The sequence below is a fragment of the Rhizoctonia solani genome, chromosome 16, assembly GCF_016906535.1.
Source record: "Rhizoctonia solani chromosome 16, complete sequence".
Taxonomy (NCBI): domain Eukaryota; kingdom Fungi; phylum Basidiomycota; class Agaricomycetes; order Cantharellales; family Ceratobasidiaceae; genus Rhizoctonia; species Rhizoctonia solani.
In genome coordinates this window covers 1302036-1320054 of record NC_057385.1, presented here as the reverse complement: position 1 = coordinate 1320054, position 18019 = coordinate 1302036, and the positions used below count along the sequence as shown (strand labels likewise).

At 45.6% G+C, this 18019-nt stretch overlaps 7 protein-coding genes across 7 annotated transcripts; 2 read left to right on the top strand and 5 right to left on the bottom strand.

Moving 5' to 3' along the window:
* Position 1: 1 nt before the first annotated feature.
* On the top strand, positions 2–508 carry RhiXN_01660 (uncharacterized protein; the record flags this gene model as incomplete). Its single annotated transcript, XM_043321479.1, has 4 exons — positions 2–59; positions 117–268; positions 327–380; positions 437–508. The coding sequence occupies 4 exons, from the start codon at positions 2–4 to the stop codon at positions 506–508; spliced, it is 336 nt and encodes a 111-aa protein (XP_043187302.1).
* A 225-nt stretch (positions 509–733) lies between these two features.
* On the bottom strand, positions 734–2989 carry RhiXN_01659 (uncharacterized protein; the record flags this gene model as incomplete). The annotated part of the gene is made up of 4 exons (XM_043321478.1): positions 734–1135; positions 1594–1968; positions 2691–2886; positions 2946–2989. 4 exons carry the CDS (start codon positions 2987–2989, stop codon positions 734–736), a joined length of 1017 nt encoding a protein of 338 aa, XP_043187301.1.
* Positions 2990–3536: 547 nt separating this feature from the next.
* On the bottom strand, positions 3537–4685 carry RhiXN_01658 (uncharacterized protein; the record flags this gene model as incomplete). The annotated part of the gene is made up of 4 exons (XM_043321477.1): positions 3537–3925; positions 3983–4363; positions 4422–4578; positions 4635–4685. The coding sequence occupies 4 exons, from the start codon at positions 4683–4685 to the stop codon at positions 3537–3539; spliced, it is 978 nt and encodes a 325-aa protein (XP_043187300.1).
* A 515-nt stretch (positions 4686–5200) lies between these two features.
* On the bottom strand, positions 5201–8514 carry RhiXN_01657 (OPT oligopeptide transporter protein; the record flags this gene model as incomplete). Its single annotated transcript, XM_043321476.1, has 18 exons — positions 5201–5245; positions 5298–5516; positions 5573–5632; positions 5688–5904; positions 5961–6033; positions 6093–6287; positions 6340–6411; positions 6459–6528; positions 6581–6682; positions 6738–6911; positions 6971–7041; positions 7096–7283; positions 7339–7435; positions 7489–7648; positions 7710–7784; positions 7837–8016; positions 8072–8188; positions 8236–8514. 18 exons carry the CDS (start codon positions 8512–8514, stop codon positions 5201–5203), a joined length of 2394 nt encoding a protein of 797 aa, XP_043187299.1.
* A 586-nt stretch (positions 8515–9100) lies between these two features.
* Positions 9101–13917, bottom strand: RhiXN_01656 (ubiquitin-protein ligase; the record flags this gene model as incomplete). Its single annotated transcript, XM_043321475.1, has 25 exons — positions 9101–9436; positions 9483–9573; positions 9642–9684; positions 9739–9880; positions 9931–10103; positions 10158–10446; positions 10525–10578; positions 10630–10712; positions 10767–10826; positions 11125–11278; positions 11332–11408; positions 11464–11649; positions 11710–11872; positions 11930–12037; positions 12069–12152; positions 12215–12387; positions 12442–12605; positions 12655–12798; positions 12846–12901; positions 12950–13016; positions 13103–13128; positions 13170–13539; positions 13595–13686; positions 13747–13811; positions 13869–13917. 25 exons carry the CDS (start codon positions 13915–13917, stop codon positions 9101–9103), a joined length of 3249 nt encoding a protein of 1082 aa, XP_043187298.1.
* Positions 13918–14683: 766 nt separating this feature from the next.
* RhiXN_01655 (Endoplasmic reticulum vesicle transporter) lies at positions 14684–16342 on the bottom strand (the record flags this gene model as incomplete). Its single annotated transcript, XM_043321474.1, has 8 exons — positions 14684–14801; positions 14855–15051; positions 15108–15185; positions 15245–15583; positions 15641–15930; positions 15982–16140; positions 16193–16235; positions 16289–16342. The coding sequence occupies 8 exons, from the start codon at positions 16340–16342 to the stop codon at positions 14684–14686; spliced, it is 1278 nt and encodes a 425-aa protein (XP_043187297.1).
* A 378-nt stretch (positions 16343–16720) lies between these two features.
* On the top strand, positions 16721–17960 carry RhiXN_01654 (RING finger protein; the record flags this gene model as incomplete). The annotated part of the gene is made up of 6 exons (XM_043321473.1): positions 16721–16750; positions 16815–16911; positions 16958–17206; positions 17260–17524; positions 17580–17710; positions 17767–17960. The coding sequence occupies 6 exons, from the start codon at positions 16721–16723 to the stop codon at positions 17958–17960; spliced, it is 966 nt and encodes a 321-aa protein (XP_043187296.1).
* Between the last annotated feature and the right edge of the window lie 59 nt (positions 17961–18019).

Below are 18019 nucleotides of genomic sequence, written 5' to 3'. Positions count from 1 at the left end.
TATGGTCCAATGGGGTGGTTTTATAGAACAGCGCGACGAGGAGCGTGAGGCGCACAAGGGTGGGTTTTGACTCTGCGACTTTTCAAGTGCTGTTCCATCTAATAATCTCCTGAAAGAACGCCATGTCGCATACTGGGACGAAAATCACGATAACCCTGAGCTTGAGCTTTGGCGCTTTGAGACAGGCTTTGACCATGGCTGGGGTGCCGGAAACAACGAGGAGGATGGCGAGCTTGCAGAGCAGAGGTTGCAAGAGCATATCGACGAGGTATATTCATCTTGTAGCCATATCTAAAACTGCGCATTCATCATATATGCACCCATAGCACGGAGGGCAGGGCGAAGGAGGTCATGCTTGGGAGTACGAGCACGGTTATCAGGTACGTTTAATTAGTGAATATGGATGAACAGACATTTACACGTGAACATCATATAGCAAGGACTTGATGCGTTCAAGAATTTCCGAAATAACAACCCTGATGAGTTCGAAAACCCTCCCGAGGAGTAACTTCCCATCTCCATTGTTCATACCCGCAACAGCTTCCGGGAAGGAAACAAGTGAACTGTGAAATTTAGTATATCAATAACCAAATCGTAGATACATATATATAAACAATTACACCAAGCGACGATATATGAATCAAGTTCTCATTAGAACCTACTCCTATGCTCTCGAGTGGGTTAATTTTTGGAAGAAAGGGGTAGCGAACCTATTCCCGAAAAGATGAAAACATCATTGAGAACCAGACTTCGACTTGGTCTCAACTAACGCCTTGGAAAATCCGGGAGGGAGCTTGGCCAACTGTGCCCGAATGTCTCGTTCCTTCAGCTTTGAGATACGTCGTCGCTCGCGTGCATCTGACTCGGCAAAAGTAACAGGGGTTTGGGAGGTAGCCGTTGATGAACTCGTGTTCGTCGATGTGGTCGTAGCATTCCCGCGCCAATGGTCGGTGTTTTGGATCAGACGCCTATTTAATGAGCCCCCAGCGGTCCGAGTAGGAATTACAATATGGGGGCGGCATGAATCGATTATAGTAAGCCTCGGGCCTAGAGATGTCTCCGAATTTTTCAGTGTAGTATGAAGCTGTGCCAACGTCTCGAGGGTTGCTTTGAACATGTTGTTACTTGAGTCAGACTGAGACAATAATGATGAGGCATGGGAGTCTAATTTAGTTGGCATTCGATCTGACAATACAGAAAAGGGCCCTTTTAATTCGAGATCCTCGATATTAAGAGGTAGATTTTGGCGTAGTTTTGCAGGGCCAGATCTCAATCGTTTTTCGGGACGCTCACGTCACTTGAAGTCCTAAGAGCAATCGGGGGCGGATGACCGTTATGGCGAAGCTCTGGTGAGTCAGGCGAAACTACTACTTATTCGTTATGGTAGGGCGGAAGGATCTCTGAGTGAGTTGTATGCACGTTCGAGGAGCTCGTGTGAGGTAACGACAGGCTCCCTGACCTTATATAAGAATTCAAATTTTCTATAGACTTGACTCCAGTTTCTGAAAACTTCCTCAGGGATGGGTATGTGGGCTGGGGGCGGCAGGTAGAGCAGTTGGCGCAGGTAAGGCACAGTCCCTGAGGTATGTTTACATCCACAGCTGGTGTTGTAGTGGGGGAAGTAATAGCGGGGAAGGTGTTTACCGCGACCGCCAAAGTTGGAGTATCACGGCGGCCAAACAGCCATAGCAAGTAAGTTTCAATGTGTTCTTTCGTTTTTTTGACGCGCTGGAGTCGAGCTTCGGTCCACTCGACTTCGTCTGATCCAAACGCATTCTCGTGTTCTACGTCTGGATGGCCAGATTTGCTTAGTACTCGTTCCATTCGCTTTTCCATTCCTTCTGGCATCAGGTCGATGCCAGGGAACAGTTGCTTCAATCCATCCAGTGTGGAACGCCGGAGTGTCTCGTATCCATCAGAAGATAGGCTCTCGGCGAATACTCCAGGGAGACACGCCCAATCGAGACCCTTTAAAGACGGTACCAGAGTGGTTGGATATACATTCTTGGGACGCAAGAGGGTAATTAATGATTGTAGTTCCGTCTAGATAATAAAGATAACCCGAGGCTACTAGTGGAAGCTACGAAGGAGGAAAATTTTACCAAGGTAGAATGTCTACTTAAAGGGAGTTTTAATGTGTCCACAAAGTTGCCCATCTTGAGTTGTTGGTTTACTTCTTCAATATAAGATTCCCAGCTAGGGGAAGCTATAACCCCAGGATTTACCCACACAACTCGTTTATTCCGATCTGGCTTGACCATACTGTTACAGTGTGTTCTACGTTTTGGCTCTGGCCTTTCAGGTTGGATAGTTGTGCACTGGTTACATCGTTCGCAGGCATGAAATCGTGTGACATGCTCATCGCAAGTTAAGATTGTTTTGAATATATCCGGTAACACCTGATTTGAGAAGGAAGGGGATGGCTGGTAGTGTTTGAGTGAGCAAAGGATAAGATATTTATGGCGGCCAACGTGTATCTGATAAAAGAGACTGTCAGGAAATATATAATGATATAAATAAATCATACCCTTGTGCTGAACCGCTCTGCTATCCCCACGTCCAGATATTAATATAAAACAAAGTATCTTCGGGGTACATCTCCATCATATCCAATAGGCCTCTTACAGCACTAGCCTGTCATACTGGACAAGAAAGACCGGATTAAGGTAAGTAAAAGTATACCAATATACCTTGGAAGGAACTACTTGGGTACCGATGAAACTGGCAGTATCAAGGTAAACGGCCTCGAGCTTCTTCCTCTGCTGGCTCTCAGTGAAAAGGTAAGGTGCAATATGAATATTTTGAACAACTTGAGAGATCGCTGCGGGTTCCGCACGAATATCACCGGAGTGCAGAACAATGCCACGCTTCCCTTCGATTAGAAACCTGAGATTGTCAAGCGGGTGAGCGACGTTCACCTATTCGCATGAACAAATGTGGCACACATCACCGAGCCCGGGCAGTGATTCGCGTCCAACAGCGTGATCATAACGGTTTCGCTTGGACCGATATCGAGTTTTGTGGGTGTGTTTAAAGGAAGGGTAAGCTATGTCGAACGAATTTGGTCACGCTGGGATCAAGGCTCCAGAGATGACCCACCAGCAAATCTCGATAATTCTTCCCGCTGCGTTGTAGTGCAGCAAAAGTTCTTTTCCTCTGACTTATAACTCCTTTGTCAAATTTTACCCTATTATCTACTGACTCTAGAAGAAGAAGCATGCTTTTTGAGTCTTTGCTACATATGACTTGTGAGGAGAAGGTAGGAGCGTTTAAACCCTGTATATGGTCAGAGTGGACATGTGATAGTAGGTTTATCCATGCTGGCCTGTAGGCTGTATTCGTGAAATTTTCAACACGTATTTGATTGTACGGTTCCACATGGCTCTCGAATGGTGCTCCAGCAGGCATACATAAGTTGGTTGCATCCTATCGAATGTCACATGATATCATATTTCGAGTGTCACGCATTTGATAACACATCCTATTCAACGATGCTACTTGTAGCTGGCTCCATAGCGGTGAAAACAAAAATCCCATCACCTCAGGAGGGGCTTGAGGGACTCATCAAAAACCTTCTTTGTAGGCTTCCTCGTCATGGCCGTATAAAGCACTACTACACCCGTGGACAACATAATGACAAACAGCACGATCACCATAATCTCTACGGCCGTGTTACTTGAACCTTCTGACCTGATCGTTGTGGCTCGTATGATTTCTATCCGGTTAACGGAAATTGTCCGGCCGTCAAGATTTTCGACCTCAAGTTCGTGATAGGTATACGGTGACACACTACGGGACTGAAAAAGTAGACAGTCATCCGATGGGAAAGGTTTGTATGTATTCGAAGTGTACTCCTTGCCGTCAATAGTCACACGCATGATCCCGTTGGATGGACCACATGGTCCGTACAGCAGGGCCATTGTACCTATATGAGGGTGTGAGTTGGTAAGATACAGCTATTGGGCTGAATACATAAACTAACCGTTCCAATGCATGTATGCGTTGTCTCCCACAGTATTAGACTCATACGTAGCTGGAGATGGCGAACTAACAGCACTTGGACGACGGGAGAATCCAACATAATGTAGTACTCGATCATTACTTGGAACAACGTATCGATCATATCCGCGTGCATTGTTATAAAAAGACCCGCTGAAACTGACCCGAGTCACGGTCAAGCGAGCATTAGGTGAAGCATTAATGATTTTAATACTGAGGTTATGGAAATCAAGATCGCCCAAATGGGAACTTTTGATTGTGAGCAGAATGCCATTGGATAGGTTCCGTTGCTCTTGTTGCCCATCTTGGGTAATCTGAGCAGTCATGCTGCCTTCGACCATTCCATGAAACGAAACATAAGAGCCTAATCAAGTGATGCAAGATGGGATATGTGCATATGATCATGGAAATTTTATACTTACCCCAGTATGAAAAATCAAGTGTAGAATTGACAAAACTGGTCGACCAACTTGCGATTGGCAAACAATTTGGAGCTGAACAGCTAGGCTCCCATCCTAATCCTTCGCCACTGGGTGCAATAGGGAATAAATTAAACAGAGGCGAGGTAAGGGTCGTATTCTACACAAGGTTTTAGTTTCTGTTCGCACACGCCAGAGTGGCTGTGATACACTCACAAAGTGAGAAGAGGTTCGGGCGCTCGAGGGTCTGGTAGTGAGAGAGGGCATGGTAGCGAGAGAGGGCATGGTAGATACTGCGAAAATACACTGTTCCAGAGAGATCGTAAGTGAATTTATGCTAAGCTGCTGGTCGGCACGTCAAGTTACGGAAGCTATATGCTGAGGCTGTACGCCCCGAAGGGCATCTGATGACAAAGGGATATATGGTGATTTGACAATTTCAGGAACAGTCGATTTATGTTCCAGCGCCTCTCGGCGCCAGAGACGCATCGAAAGGATGATGTATATATATGCCGAAAAAACAGTATAATAGACTGGTTTTTAGGGGTTAGACTAAGCCCGGCCACTACTAGCCAGGGTGTCCAAAGCGATGGATAAACTTGGGGCACTGAGACACTGACTTTGGCACGCTCTAGATCATAGCCTCAATGTTCCATATGTCTGAAAGATTCCCAATAACAGTTGACATTCTGAAATTTATACACTTAAGTAAATACAACATTTCATATTACCCTAACCGGAAATGTGGCCGATGGTAGCGCACCAGGTCGGTGTGGCGGGGTTTAGAGACAATAATCAGGATTGATATCCGCCGGGTTTCCCCACCACTAAAATTGAAATTGTTATAAAGATTCGGGTCAATTTCGAGCATACACTTACGTTAGGGAATGGCCTTTCTATGCCACTCGCCCCATAAACGGCGAAGCTGAGTATAAATACGATAGTTTGTGTGCCTCCGTCCAGTCCACCACCAAGAATATAGTTGTATTTGTTGTACCAGCCAGGATGGCGACGACGTAACCACACCTGGGATGCAAGTCCAACAATGATGATCGAAGTTGTAATCGAATTGACTCCTGACGAGAACCAGCCAGCATACTAATGTCCATTCAAGTTCAGTAGCTATCAATTAGGTACGAAAAGCCACCGCGCACCATGTAAATGACTGGAAGCATAATCTTGTCTACTTCTACGGGGCCAATCTTGGGCCATCTCTGGACACAAACACTTTAGTTCATCAGCGTGAATTGGCAAAAGGAAAGATTGTACCTTCCAGATAAAGTACTGAATTGTAGTTGGGATCATGCCAAGGGCAAGGCCGATGGGGACCCACTTATAGGGGCCATGTGGTCCATAGAGCTCACCAGCTAATGACCAGGTCACCGCAGCTGAATTTAGAGATTGAACTGTTGCACCACTCCAGACATTTGTGCCAATGGGGTTAAGAAGGACCTCTCGCCTCGAGGACGTAATTGAAGCCATTACCCTATTTGCGTGTCAATCACAAGCTATTCACAACGATATTCCAAGTGAAATACTAACGCATAGTTGACAAAGGCGCCCAACAATGTGCCCCACATCTGTGTGATAAACATGATACGAGGAGGAATTTTCACTGGTTAAATGAATTGGAGTAAGCTACAATTCAAAGTGATGTTATTAGTGCCTGCTTACAGTACTGCCCCATCTTCAAGTCACCCGCCAATCCAATTGAGGTGGATATCACATCATGAGACCACATACTGAAGTATAAGTTAGCCACGGGCTTCCCAGGATGGACAGCCCCAGCCACCATCTTCATGAGTTGATTCGTCGCAATTCCATTCCCCAGCCGTGCATATAATAAGTTAGAAAACGGTGCAACGAAGCCTGATAAATCTGTGACCTAGGGTCCAACTGAGAGAAGCGAATTTTGACATACCTCCAACAGCTAATGAGAGAATATAGCCCCACCACGGTAGAGTGGTGTTTCCCTTGAAGATCACAATTAAACCTGTAGACATAATCAAGAAGTGGAAACAAAATATATTGTTGACTTACCAGCAAAGAAGGAAAGAACTAGTAATATAACATACCACCACCAGGGGCATTCTTTATAGCGTTGCATGGCCTAGGTTGTTAGGTGGTCAAAGAATACCCGGTGACACTCCAGTTGTACTTACGACCCAATGTCTGTCAGGTTGAGTACCCGTCCTTGCTTGTCTGAAAGAATCTACAACATAGCCTCGCCAAAACCATAGACAGTGCGCGATCAGCCCTCCGATCTAATGTTGAAGGCTCAATAATAATTCCTGAAGTTATGATATGGATATAACTAACCGACCAACAGGCAGTCATATTTGCCCAGACGTTTGAGCCAGTGAGGTGTGGCAATCCATACTCCTCAAGTGCGGTATGGTTCAATGTGAATGTGGGGCCAAATACAGCGGTTTGGTTATACCGTTTGCCGTCTGAGCCAAAAATCGAAGTTGAAAGCATAGGAAATGACTTTGCCTGTCATAAGTATTAGTGCTTTTGGATCAATGGACGGCGAACTTGAGTAGGATGCTTACATCCCAAGTATTCGAATAGTAGATCGCCAGCATTGCGACGTAGCAGATACCATAGCCAATCCATGAATTTCCTATAATCGTACGGTTAGGCTATTTCACTACACTGGTGGAGTAGCAAAACTCACCTTGTTGTATAAGAGGTAGAGACATGTAAGTGCTCCCGATGTATTGCCAATCAAAGCTCAAGCTCAGTATTCCTAGGCCTTCGTTCCCACTGACACCCCCAAATACGTTAGTGAAAACTTCTCGAACTCGCGTAGATGCTTTTTGAGATGCAAGGCAAAATACAGAAAATCCATTCAGAAGTGGAAAACTGTATAACCTAAGTGAGCAATCGAATTGACATCAAAACATTGACCTTGGCTTACATGTACGCTGGCAGGATTTCATACACGGCCATACCACCAAAAGCCGACCAGAAAAGCTGTAGGCGCTTGGATGTTGCGGTCGTGTCCCAATGAAGTGCTGGGCATATAAACTGTGGGCATCTGGCTTCTATGCGAATCGATGCTCCATACCTTGGAAAGTGGTTACAGTTGGAAGGTTTCCCCAGTATACCATCTCGCTCGGATAAACTGTCAAAGGACGAAGGAGTCCTACGAGACCATACCCAAAACAAGCAGTAGAGAAAGTAGCTAGTACAGCAGTGGTGCCATTGACTTCAGCATTATAAAAGAGCTATACAAGGGGGCGTCTATAATTAACCACGTGATAGCCATGGTGTGCAATAAAGGCTTACCCGCTGTACCGCGAAAATATTCACAGCTGTCGCTCCGTATGCCGCCGTAGTTGCAATTAAAGTTGCTACAACGTGCTATAGGGTGTTTCAAATCCGATATCCCGATTTAAGTAAAATAAATGCGCACCTCCTTCAATCCATAAGGGCCGGGATTAATGACACGAACGATGGGAGCAAGCCAAGGTATACGGCTCTCAAACTGTTCAGGCTTCGGGAGTAACATTTCCCAAGCCTTTCCGATTGTATATACTAGCAAAAGCAAGAATATACCAGAGACTGAGACTGTAATTGGCTTGAATATATAAATCTGTACACATGTAGTCAGCTAGGGACTCCAAAGCAAGATTATCTGAGGCACATACTTGGGATAATGCAGCTCCTAATCCTGCTACCACCGTTCCAATAAAAAATGATCGTAGGGTCAATGATGGATCACCATCATCACGAACATCCACAGCAAAGTTGCTAACATGAGCTCCCTGCAGAAAAATGAGCCAACCACATTGCCTTACTATTGAGTGCATACCGTTTCAATCACAGGCTGTCCTTTTACCAACTTCACATCGTCGAAATAATCATTAGGATCAGCATGGGCGGATTTCTCATCAAACGATGGAGTGAGGTCCTTGCTCGTACTATGGTCCTGATGAAGTTTCTCATCTACAGAGGTCTCAGATTGGGCAGAGCGCCTATTAGTCCCAGGAATATCAGTTGCAGCGGTCGGCTGGAGGTCGAGTGCTGGCACTGATGCAGTGAGTTCATCTGCCCCAACTTTCGGAGAGTTGTCAGATCCAGGAAGAGCCATATCGAAGACAGTTATCTTCTCGAGCTTTCAGATCCCACTACAAGGGGGGGGGACGAGGTACAAGTAGATGGCCCGTATGGCACTGGTCCGAGCCTAACTGATTTATATATGCGTCTAAGGTACAATTTTCCCGTGCGATAGGCTCTGATATGTACGCCAAGATGGCGGGAAATAACGCGCTATACATAGTATAAGTCCCGAGAAGCCTTGGGAGCAGCATGGCTCGCTGGTTCTTCCGGCTAGCCCCTCGCACACCATCTCTCCACTCACTTGTCTAAGCTAGCTCCATATGAAATCAACCTCAGCCATCATATCTCTAGCAAATGGCGTGCTTGACTGACGGAAATTCACCAGGGCCTGCCGGTCGGGTATACAAACTATAACTTAAATAACATTAAGTCAATAAACTCGTTCCTTCACTGTAAGGGCTCTAGTGTAGCACATACGCTATCTCATCTTGGTATTAGTATGAATTTACATCAAGCAGAATGAACATGTGCGTGTGCCAGGTCATGTTTATATATGCACATCTGGTAGTGTCTATCGTCTGACCTATCAGGAACTTGGACCGAGTGGCAAGTACATGTCAGTACCAGATACTTCTGGTACGATGGATGGGAGCAATCGAAGGAGTTTTCGCTGAGCCCTCTTCTCCTTCTGTACTCTCCACTCGCTTGGCAAGGTCCCATAGGAAGAAATCGATTAAAACGCTACAAACCTCAGAGTCTAGATTATTTGCGGCAGGTTTGCGTCTTCGTATGTCTAGTATCCTATTTTTGATCCCCTCCACAGCAAGAATTCCCGCAGCACGAATGCTCATTTCTGCCTCGGATCCATTTGGAAGGTTCTCGCCGTTAAGTAACATCGAGACCAGTATTGGTGAATAATCGATGGTTCCCAAATGATGAAGGATTTGAGGCACCTACAAAGCCTTAGAAAAAACGGGTTTAATGAAAAGACATACGCACTCTATAGTCTGCGAACATAGTCAATTCTGTCACCCCCAAGGGAAAAATAGGGTGTGGTACGATAGAGCCCGGTGGTGGATAAAACGCAGCCCTATGTGAATGTGTAAAGTACACAATAGTAAATATATACCCAGTGAATTTCTGAACGTCTTGACCTACCAGGTTTCAGCAACTAGAATTTGCGCTCTCTTCCAAAAGAATACTTGATGATATTATAAGATAAAAGATATCGTCCTTTAAATGGATTAATGCCCACCTGGTGTGTCCTTGTATGTTCCTTCATCGCGAAAGGCTTCAAATACTCTGGTAACCTTAGCTACTAGTGCACCTGCTGCTGCTTTTGGACCATACTCTTCACGCCATTCAGCAAGAAAGCCCGCAAAAGATCCACCATAACGCTATCATACTCTTATTAAACACAGTAAATATGACGGAAGAGAAAACGTACTTCGACCAAGATAGTTCCCGCCTCCCTCATGACGTGGATCCTTTCCTTAAGTAATGGTATTGGCTCAAGACAACCTGAAGCTGGCTCAAATACACTCTCGATGAGACTGTCCGGACAGTCTCTCTGAGATGAATAGAACTTTGGGTCCGTGATTGGAATACCTTTCTCCAGAGCTGTACAAGTTGGGTCAACACGACAGTTTCACACCACCTGCGGCTGAGTCTCACCACGATTTAGGGCAGCGGGAAGTGCCCAGTACCCTTCCCACCTCATGTTACCGTCCAACGAGCGTGGAGGTAACCATTCTATGGCGAAGCGTTGACCAGAAGGAAGTGAAGACCAGAAACTGAAATTCAACAGGGACACAAGAAATATCCAGTCGATTGTTGGACAAGCTGGGGATTCTTGAGAAAAAATATCAACGCTGTCGTCCAGCGGCCATGGGGGGAGATGGTGTAATGGCTGTTCGCTCCAGGTATGAGGGGAGTACAACCCTGAACGAATTTGTTTGTCGATCTAGAGAACCGCGTAGTAACACAACCAAAGCAAAGATTAATCTACACTTATCAAAGATGAAAGTCAATCGTCGTTCACCTGTTCGGCTACACGGTTGATCCCGGAATGGTTCAGGTCAACAAGTTTACTGCGCTACCGTATCTGGTAAGGGTCAAATTTTCGGCCGCTGGATCACAGACTCACTGAAACAATGAACTCTGCGCTTTCAATAACGACTTGTGGGCCTTGTGGGCGATTGTCAGGTGTACCAGTCATCACAAAATTCTCTTGGATATTTTATTAATAGAGCAAAATGGGTGCATAGCAGCAGCGTGACTCACGATCGTCGAGAATGAAGAAAAGCGCCGTGTGGGGGAAGAGCCTGAGCTGATTCAGCGATGCTAATTTCAATAATTTGATCAGAAATATCGATCAATCGCGATCTGTGCTCTACGTCTCCCAATATCACAATTTACTTGAGGATGAATCTACCAGATCCAAACTACTGGGAAAATACTATCCTACGCGTACTAATTTGAGATCTGGTTCCTTGGGGTCACAGCTCATGGTGAAGCACACATTGATAGATTGCAATTGGAACTCCAACGATTATAAGGATATTCGACTTCCATACACGGCATTGATTTTGAGGCCGTCGCATAACCCCCTTTGCCTATCCCCTGACGAGCTTCCACATACCATTGTTGTAATCAACCAATCCTTTCGCTCGGGCTGCGTCCAAGAAGTCGGAAAGCTGTTCTTTAGATTTATTATAATTAGGAGCCAGAGAAAGCATCGCCTGTATGCGGTCGATTGGCATTGCACCCAGATTAGTCAAAATCCCCTTGATGAACTAATAGGAGTCAGGTGCCGAGCTGAAACATACTCAAATATTAATCAACCTACATTCCAAAATAGCTCCATCTGAGCAGTTTGTTGCGCTGCGTCTTCCGTAGTGGGACCTGGCGCTGTCTCTGCTGGTGCTATGAATAACGGCAATTAGTAGACAGGCAATATTCCAAGTTTAATCACGCGAACTTTGTAGGCTTAAAATTGGTCTTCGCGCAACGCTCTCTTCGGCTTCTATTCTTTCCAAAAGTTCGTATTGTCCATCTTCTAACGGCTTAAGCACACCATTAGAAGTCCAGAACATCAGTGCCGCTCGGACAGGTGTAGAATCGTTAATCCCTAGCTTGCTTGACAAACCGTCGATACCCCAAACATCTGGGCCCAAGATTTATGTTAGCTCTGGTTTGTCTATCTGTGCAAACGCAACAGACTCACTTTGCTCGGAAAATAATTCTACGACGGCTGCTTCAAGGGGTGATGCATCGGCGCTCACAACCCTATCTTCGAGCTCTAGATCGAGGCTGACAGTCCCAAGGTTATTCATCCAACGTAATTTCTTGCCAGCTTTATGTTCGGTGTACTCTTTTTCGAAATCTTCCTGCATACTGCATCGAGATGCTTAATTGATTGGCCGAAAATGTAGTAGGATACGCACTGCTGAAACTGGCCGGGCATTTTGAAAGAAGTTGATTGCAAGTTCGGCCAAAAGAGATGAGATATAATCGTTGCATGTAGAGGCATCTATTCCAATCGAGAATGAGAGCTACAATTTAATAGATTGGTGCTTCACTTACGTTCAAACGGCCGGCCACATGTTTGTCAACGCGTCGTGAGTCAGTGACGTCCCTAAGCATTACATCGCATAACTGAAGTGCTGCCTCTCCAAAACGCAATTTAAGTATTTCAACATTTCGCGTCTGGAAGTTTGCTTTTAGTTTACCCCTTCAGGTATTAATCGCGGTAGGAGACTTGCCTCATTATCATAGTTGTGGTCTTTCACCGCCAAGAGTCGCTGGCCCAGCATACTCTGTAGTTCTTTGACAAACAAGTCCCGAGAATCGTAAATGCTAACCAATGTACTGACGATATCGCCAGGTTTGCTGGTACGGAAGTCTACACATAGATCAGGTCACGTTCCCATGAGCCAGTTAGAAGAATAAAATCAACCTGGCTCAGCATCATTGGGCTCTGGATCCCATTGTGGGTCACTATAATCTTCATACGGCTCGTTCAATGCTTGTATGGGCAAGACTTGCTCGTTCTCTTCCAATAGATCACTGCCATCTCCAACGAGATTACTAACAATACACCTAATGGTATCGGGTCGCTCTCTGTATGATCCTCAGCTAGACTGCATACTTTTCAATAATAAGAGCCTACCTCAAGTACCTCCGGATTGGATCGGCTACTTTGAATAGCAAAACGCCAGGCGGGTCCAGTATACGTAGGCATCGAATAGTTGAGACGTATTGGGTGAGAATGTCCTTCGTGTCAGCTCCTGGGTGCAGCAGACGTTTATTGTTTCTACCAAGACATTCAGTAGACCTCAACTGGAAAGTCTTAATACGTACAGCTTCCGCAAAGTTCGTACAAGATTCCCGCGCCCATCTGCTCGTTCCATGCATTCCTGTGTGGCTGCTCAATGAAACGTCAAACACAGGCGCGATTTATCTACCTTGAGGTCCGTCAAAGCTATTCGAGAATCTGGGTAGTCTACGATAATATCAAAAATCTGAGAAGTTCTGTAAAGTGTAAGTGCAGTCACGAGATAAAAGGTCAGAATTGGCACCTAATCTCACATAACACTTTGCATATATGATAATCGAACTTCCCAGCAGCAGGGGCAAGCGCCTTCTGAAGCATGTCGGCTAGTACCTCTAGTTCAAGAAAAATACTGGTTTGAAAAAATCGGTGAACTTGCCATCGGTCAGTCCTCTTCCATAAGTCATAGCCATCCAAGGAACCACACTCTCCGTAAACCAATTCTTTACGGTCTGGAGTACACTCGTCTCTCCATTGTCCTCTTCGCATACTTCCTTTACCCTTTTCTCAATAGCCTCGTGAATCACACTTGCCACGAGTGCTTCATGGTCTTGCAATAACCCCATTACATCAAGGATAGGGAAAAGGCGAGGATCGAGGGCTGGTGCAGCGAGAGTAGAACGTAGCAAAGCATGGAAAGCTACTGGAAATCCTCGAGGTAGAGTTGACAGAAAGTTTGTCCTAAAGTTCTTCCTGAACAATGTCGGGGCGTCTATATTGACACTAAAGCCAATAGTATGATTGCGATGTCTTGGGATGAGCCTAAGGAGTCACAAACCTCGAAAAGATGGCCAAGGGTGCAGACCATTCAAAGTACCAGACTGACAATCGAGCAAACATGTGGTATAGCTCGCTCACGTCCTGTGTATTCTATTCTCGGAGAGAAACAATTTTTTAATATTAGTACAAGTGAAAAATCAAAGACCTTACCTCCCAGCGATCTATGTACGTTGCAATGTCGGATGTAACCATTGGCATCATCTCCGACATAACATCTTGAAATCATCCTTGGTTAGGTTTCGTGTATCAAAACTTGGAGGGCAGCTACTTACCTGTGAACCATTGCAAAAGTGGCCCCAAAAGCGAGATGCTCTCCAACATTTTCAAAGGTCTAGCAACTATATCATTGGCTTACTCAATCTTTCAGTTTGGACACCACTTCCGAGTGAATTTAATCAACGCACAAGCACGAGGAGAGCCTTTTGGTTTGTTGATATCATGAGGTCTGATATGATCGCATACTATGGACCAGGCCTTTTATTAGCATTCAGAGAGTGTCACAGGTAGTGAATCGATCCACTCACGGCTCCATTTTGAAGCAAACCGATTCTACCCGGTTTATCGCCATTCATTCGTTTCAGAGTGTCATTCCAAGAAGCACGCAACATTAGTTCACTTATGGGTTTTTGTTCCATAGTTATACAGGAGTGCGCTTCAATCAATAACACAGGGGCGGAGACGTTGGTTATCAGCAGAGACGGGACCACCAGTGCGTTATTGGGCGACAATTGCAAGTGAGGAGTTAAAGTATAGCTGAAGAGGTCGGTTCACTATAATAGATCAGTTAAACCAAGTGAAGATATTTCTCAATAGCCAAAGAGTTCAAGAGATTGGATTGTGGGTATCGGCGGTGAAGTAAAGAAGAGGCTATAGCTATGATCACGTGGTCGTGTACCACATTTCTAACAATCAATAATTAGATATTTCAGCTATCGATTGACAGCCTTACTATATGGTTCCAACAAGCGATAGGTGAACGAATGCATTTCTACCAGGGTAACCAGCTATACCGCATGCAAGAGCTACTAATAGTACATGACAATGCAAGGACTCCAAACCACCACCGTCTGCCTCTCAATCCACCTTTTTACATCAACTTTCCGTTTGGTGAACCAAACCCACCATCTTTGCGACCAGTAGCAGCAAATATTACCGAGTCAAGAATAGAAGCAAGAGTCAAGACTCCTCCAATGATGGCGCACAAGCTAGAGTAAAGCGTAAATCTTTTCGGAAATGCTCTCGGACTAAGTGTACTCACGAAGTCGCAAAGTGGGCAAACGTCTGGCGAGTTTCACGGTGGACTACCATCATTGGTGATATTTCAAAGTTGAAGAACGCGCCGGGAAGTCCTTGGACACCGTGTGCAGTAAGCGTTCCGTGCGAGTCGCGTTCGGCTCCATCGCCATGAGTAAGATCACGCTCATAGGAGGTCACCGAGTATTGGTGAGAACGAATCTATAGATCAAAGCATTTAGAGATATTGATGATTATCTAGAATTAAAGCAGCCTACGATATCTCCGTCGAGGTACTTGAACTCGGTGGATACAACCTTCATGAAGTACTGGAACATGTAGTTCGATGCCTTAGTCTAAAAGGAGAAGAATGTTAAGCTATGCAGAGTAACCGAGATAGAAAACTGGTATATACCCTATCATCGACGACATGCGCACTAACTTGATCCAACGGGTTGGCACTGATTCCAACCTTCTTGCGCCACCTAGTACCACGATCTGTTCCGCGCCATTCGTCTTCGGCCTCTGATTCGCCTTCAAACCTAAACTCATGGACATAATGTCCAAAGTCGTGGTGGTTGCCGTCCTTGAGATACGGGACAAGGTCTTGGAAGTGCCCTCGGTTAAGAACAAACGAGCGGCCGGGCGAGAAATGGAAGTTGCCAGTGACCTTGTTGACCCGGACGCGTCCAGAGATATGACAACCCTCCGAATTTTGTTCATGAATCTTGGCAGTCCAGTGCTCTGCAACACACTAAACAAGGCTAGGGTTTAACTTTATGGTAGATGTTGTTTTTGAAACCGGGCTTACCTGTTCGATAGCGTCTGGGTCTCCGAAACTCCATCCACGGTTCATGTATGCCTGGCGGACACTCTCGCAAGTTTGGCAACATCCACCCTCAGGGGGTTCACCTCCATAGCAAGAACCGCAATAACCCTGGGGACGCGCCTTCATCGTCTTCTCAACGTCGTTGTCAAGTTCGTTGTTGTGGAATCCGTCTTGAATAATTTGACCGTTCGAATCCAATCTGGTTTTAACCATGTTATGGGTAAGGTCTTGTTGAATCTCGCCAGAAATATCGGTAACGTCAAGGGAAAGCACTGTGACATTACTCAGTACGGTAATAAGCTCACGTCGAAGCTAAAACTTACAATAGCAAGGAACTCGAGGGAATGTAATGTTCATCTTGACAGTCAATTTCTCTCCACGTGAGCGGTCAACCAGAATCGAAGAGTCTACAACAACACGCCTATAGTCGATGAACTCTATAATAGTGAATGTCAAGATGATTGCTGCAGAGAGCATTGTCACTTTGCAACAGTTAATAATCCAAGTAGACTACGAATTGTGGAACAAACATACAGAATGCTCCGGTACGAGTTTTGACTTTTACATCTTCCATCGTCTAATACACAGGTTAACACCTCGTACCCATATATCCGGTGTACATCACCTCACCTTCCCAAAACCATCGAGGCCCTTAAAGGCCCCACCAAATAGCCCTCTTGCCATGGCTATGAAGGTAAAAGTACGTGTCCGACCAGCAGGTAATACGCGGAGTGAATTCGAGCTCTATAGAAGTCCTAGAGATATGGTTGGCGTTGGCTCTGAGCCGAGTGCCAGCAAATATTTATGAACGAATTGCAAGACTGAGCGACGGGAGATTGACGTGGCCAATCGACAGCTCTGAGAATTTCAGGGTCCACATGGGCGGCTCCCTTCACGTGGCTACCGAATCCAATTAGCCTACGTCTGGCGCTTACTCTTGACCCCCCTCATCTACTTCAAAACACAACAGTCAGTGTTCATTAACTCAACTATTTAGGCGTAACTGAATTTTTAAAGTGACTAAACATAGCAGAAATAATACCGCGAATAGTGTTTTCAGCTATGCCGAATATAAGAAACTCTCCGACTATGGTACGAAAAAGGTGAATGTTTCTCCGACAATCTTGCTTCAGCCGAGGTATTGACCGATATGCAGCAACGTTTAGGGGTAGACTCTATGAAGAGGTTTGATGCGTGTACACTTTGTTTGCAACAAGCTAGGGAACCTGTGGCCTGTGGGGAGGGACACCTATGTGAGTCGAACGTTCGCCACTACCCATTCGATACTGACCCTTTTAGACTGCAAAGAATGCATCTACACCGATCTACTGTCCCAGAAAAAAGACATTAAACGTTTCAAGGCTAAACTTGAGGAACTGCAACGGGAAGAGGAGGCCGAGAAGGCGCGAGCAGCTCAGGCAGCCCGGGATCGCGTGTTGAGGGATTTTGAGCGGAACCAACTGGGACTTGCGTCTCGCAAGGAACCTACGAATAACAAGGACAAGGGCAAAGATCAAGCTAAAGACAAGGAGGCAGAAAACGGAGATGGTGAGCACCCCATATGAATATTCAGTTTTCTTCGGTACCAACATATCATACAGGTCCCCGAGGAACCAAACGTCCCGCATCAACTGCATTCGAATTCGACCTCGACCATGCAGAGGAGCTCGCTCGTCGAGCGGAAGCGGCTGCCCTCAAGCAACTCGAAATTGAACAAAAAGAGGCTCGCAAGTCGAAACTTCCTTCGGCATATTGGTTGGCGAGCGAGACACCCACCGCGGAAGGAAATGACCCCGAGAAAGCCAAATTGAAAGATATGAAAGTTGGAACTCTGTGTCGTGCATCTGAATTTGGGCATCCTCTCAAGTGCGTACAACATGTTCTTGCTACGTCTCACGCAGAATCTGAAACTACCTGACAGTCTCAAAGGACTGATACCCGTCAAATTCACAATTCAGTCCAATGGTGAATCAACATCTGCACCATCTAAAGACAACAGCGAATGCATATGCCCCAGCTGCAAAAAGACTCTTAATCTTGGAGTCATGTTTCGTGCGTACTTGAGTTGTTCGTTTTCAATAACCGCCTTTTTCATTGATAACCATCAGTTATGCGGCCTTGTTCGCACGTGTTATGCAAAACGTGCACTGATACATTGGTCACCCCCAATAAACAATGCGTCGTCTGCGACTCAGCATTACCCAATCCCAAGGATATCATTCAATTGTGCCGGGAGGGAACTGGGTACTCTGGTGGTGGAAGGGCGGAAACTAAGAAAATTGGGGTCAGCTTCCAGGGATAAGATGTCTTTGCTGTCTTGTATTTGTTATGATAATTCAGTCCATCATATATCACTGGTGC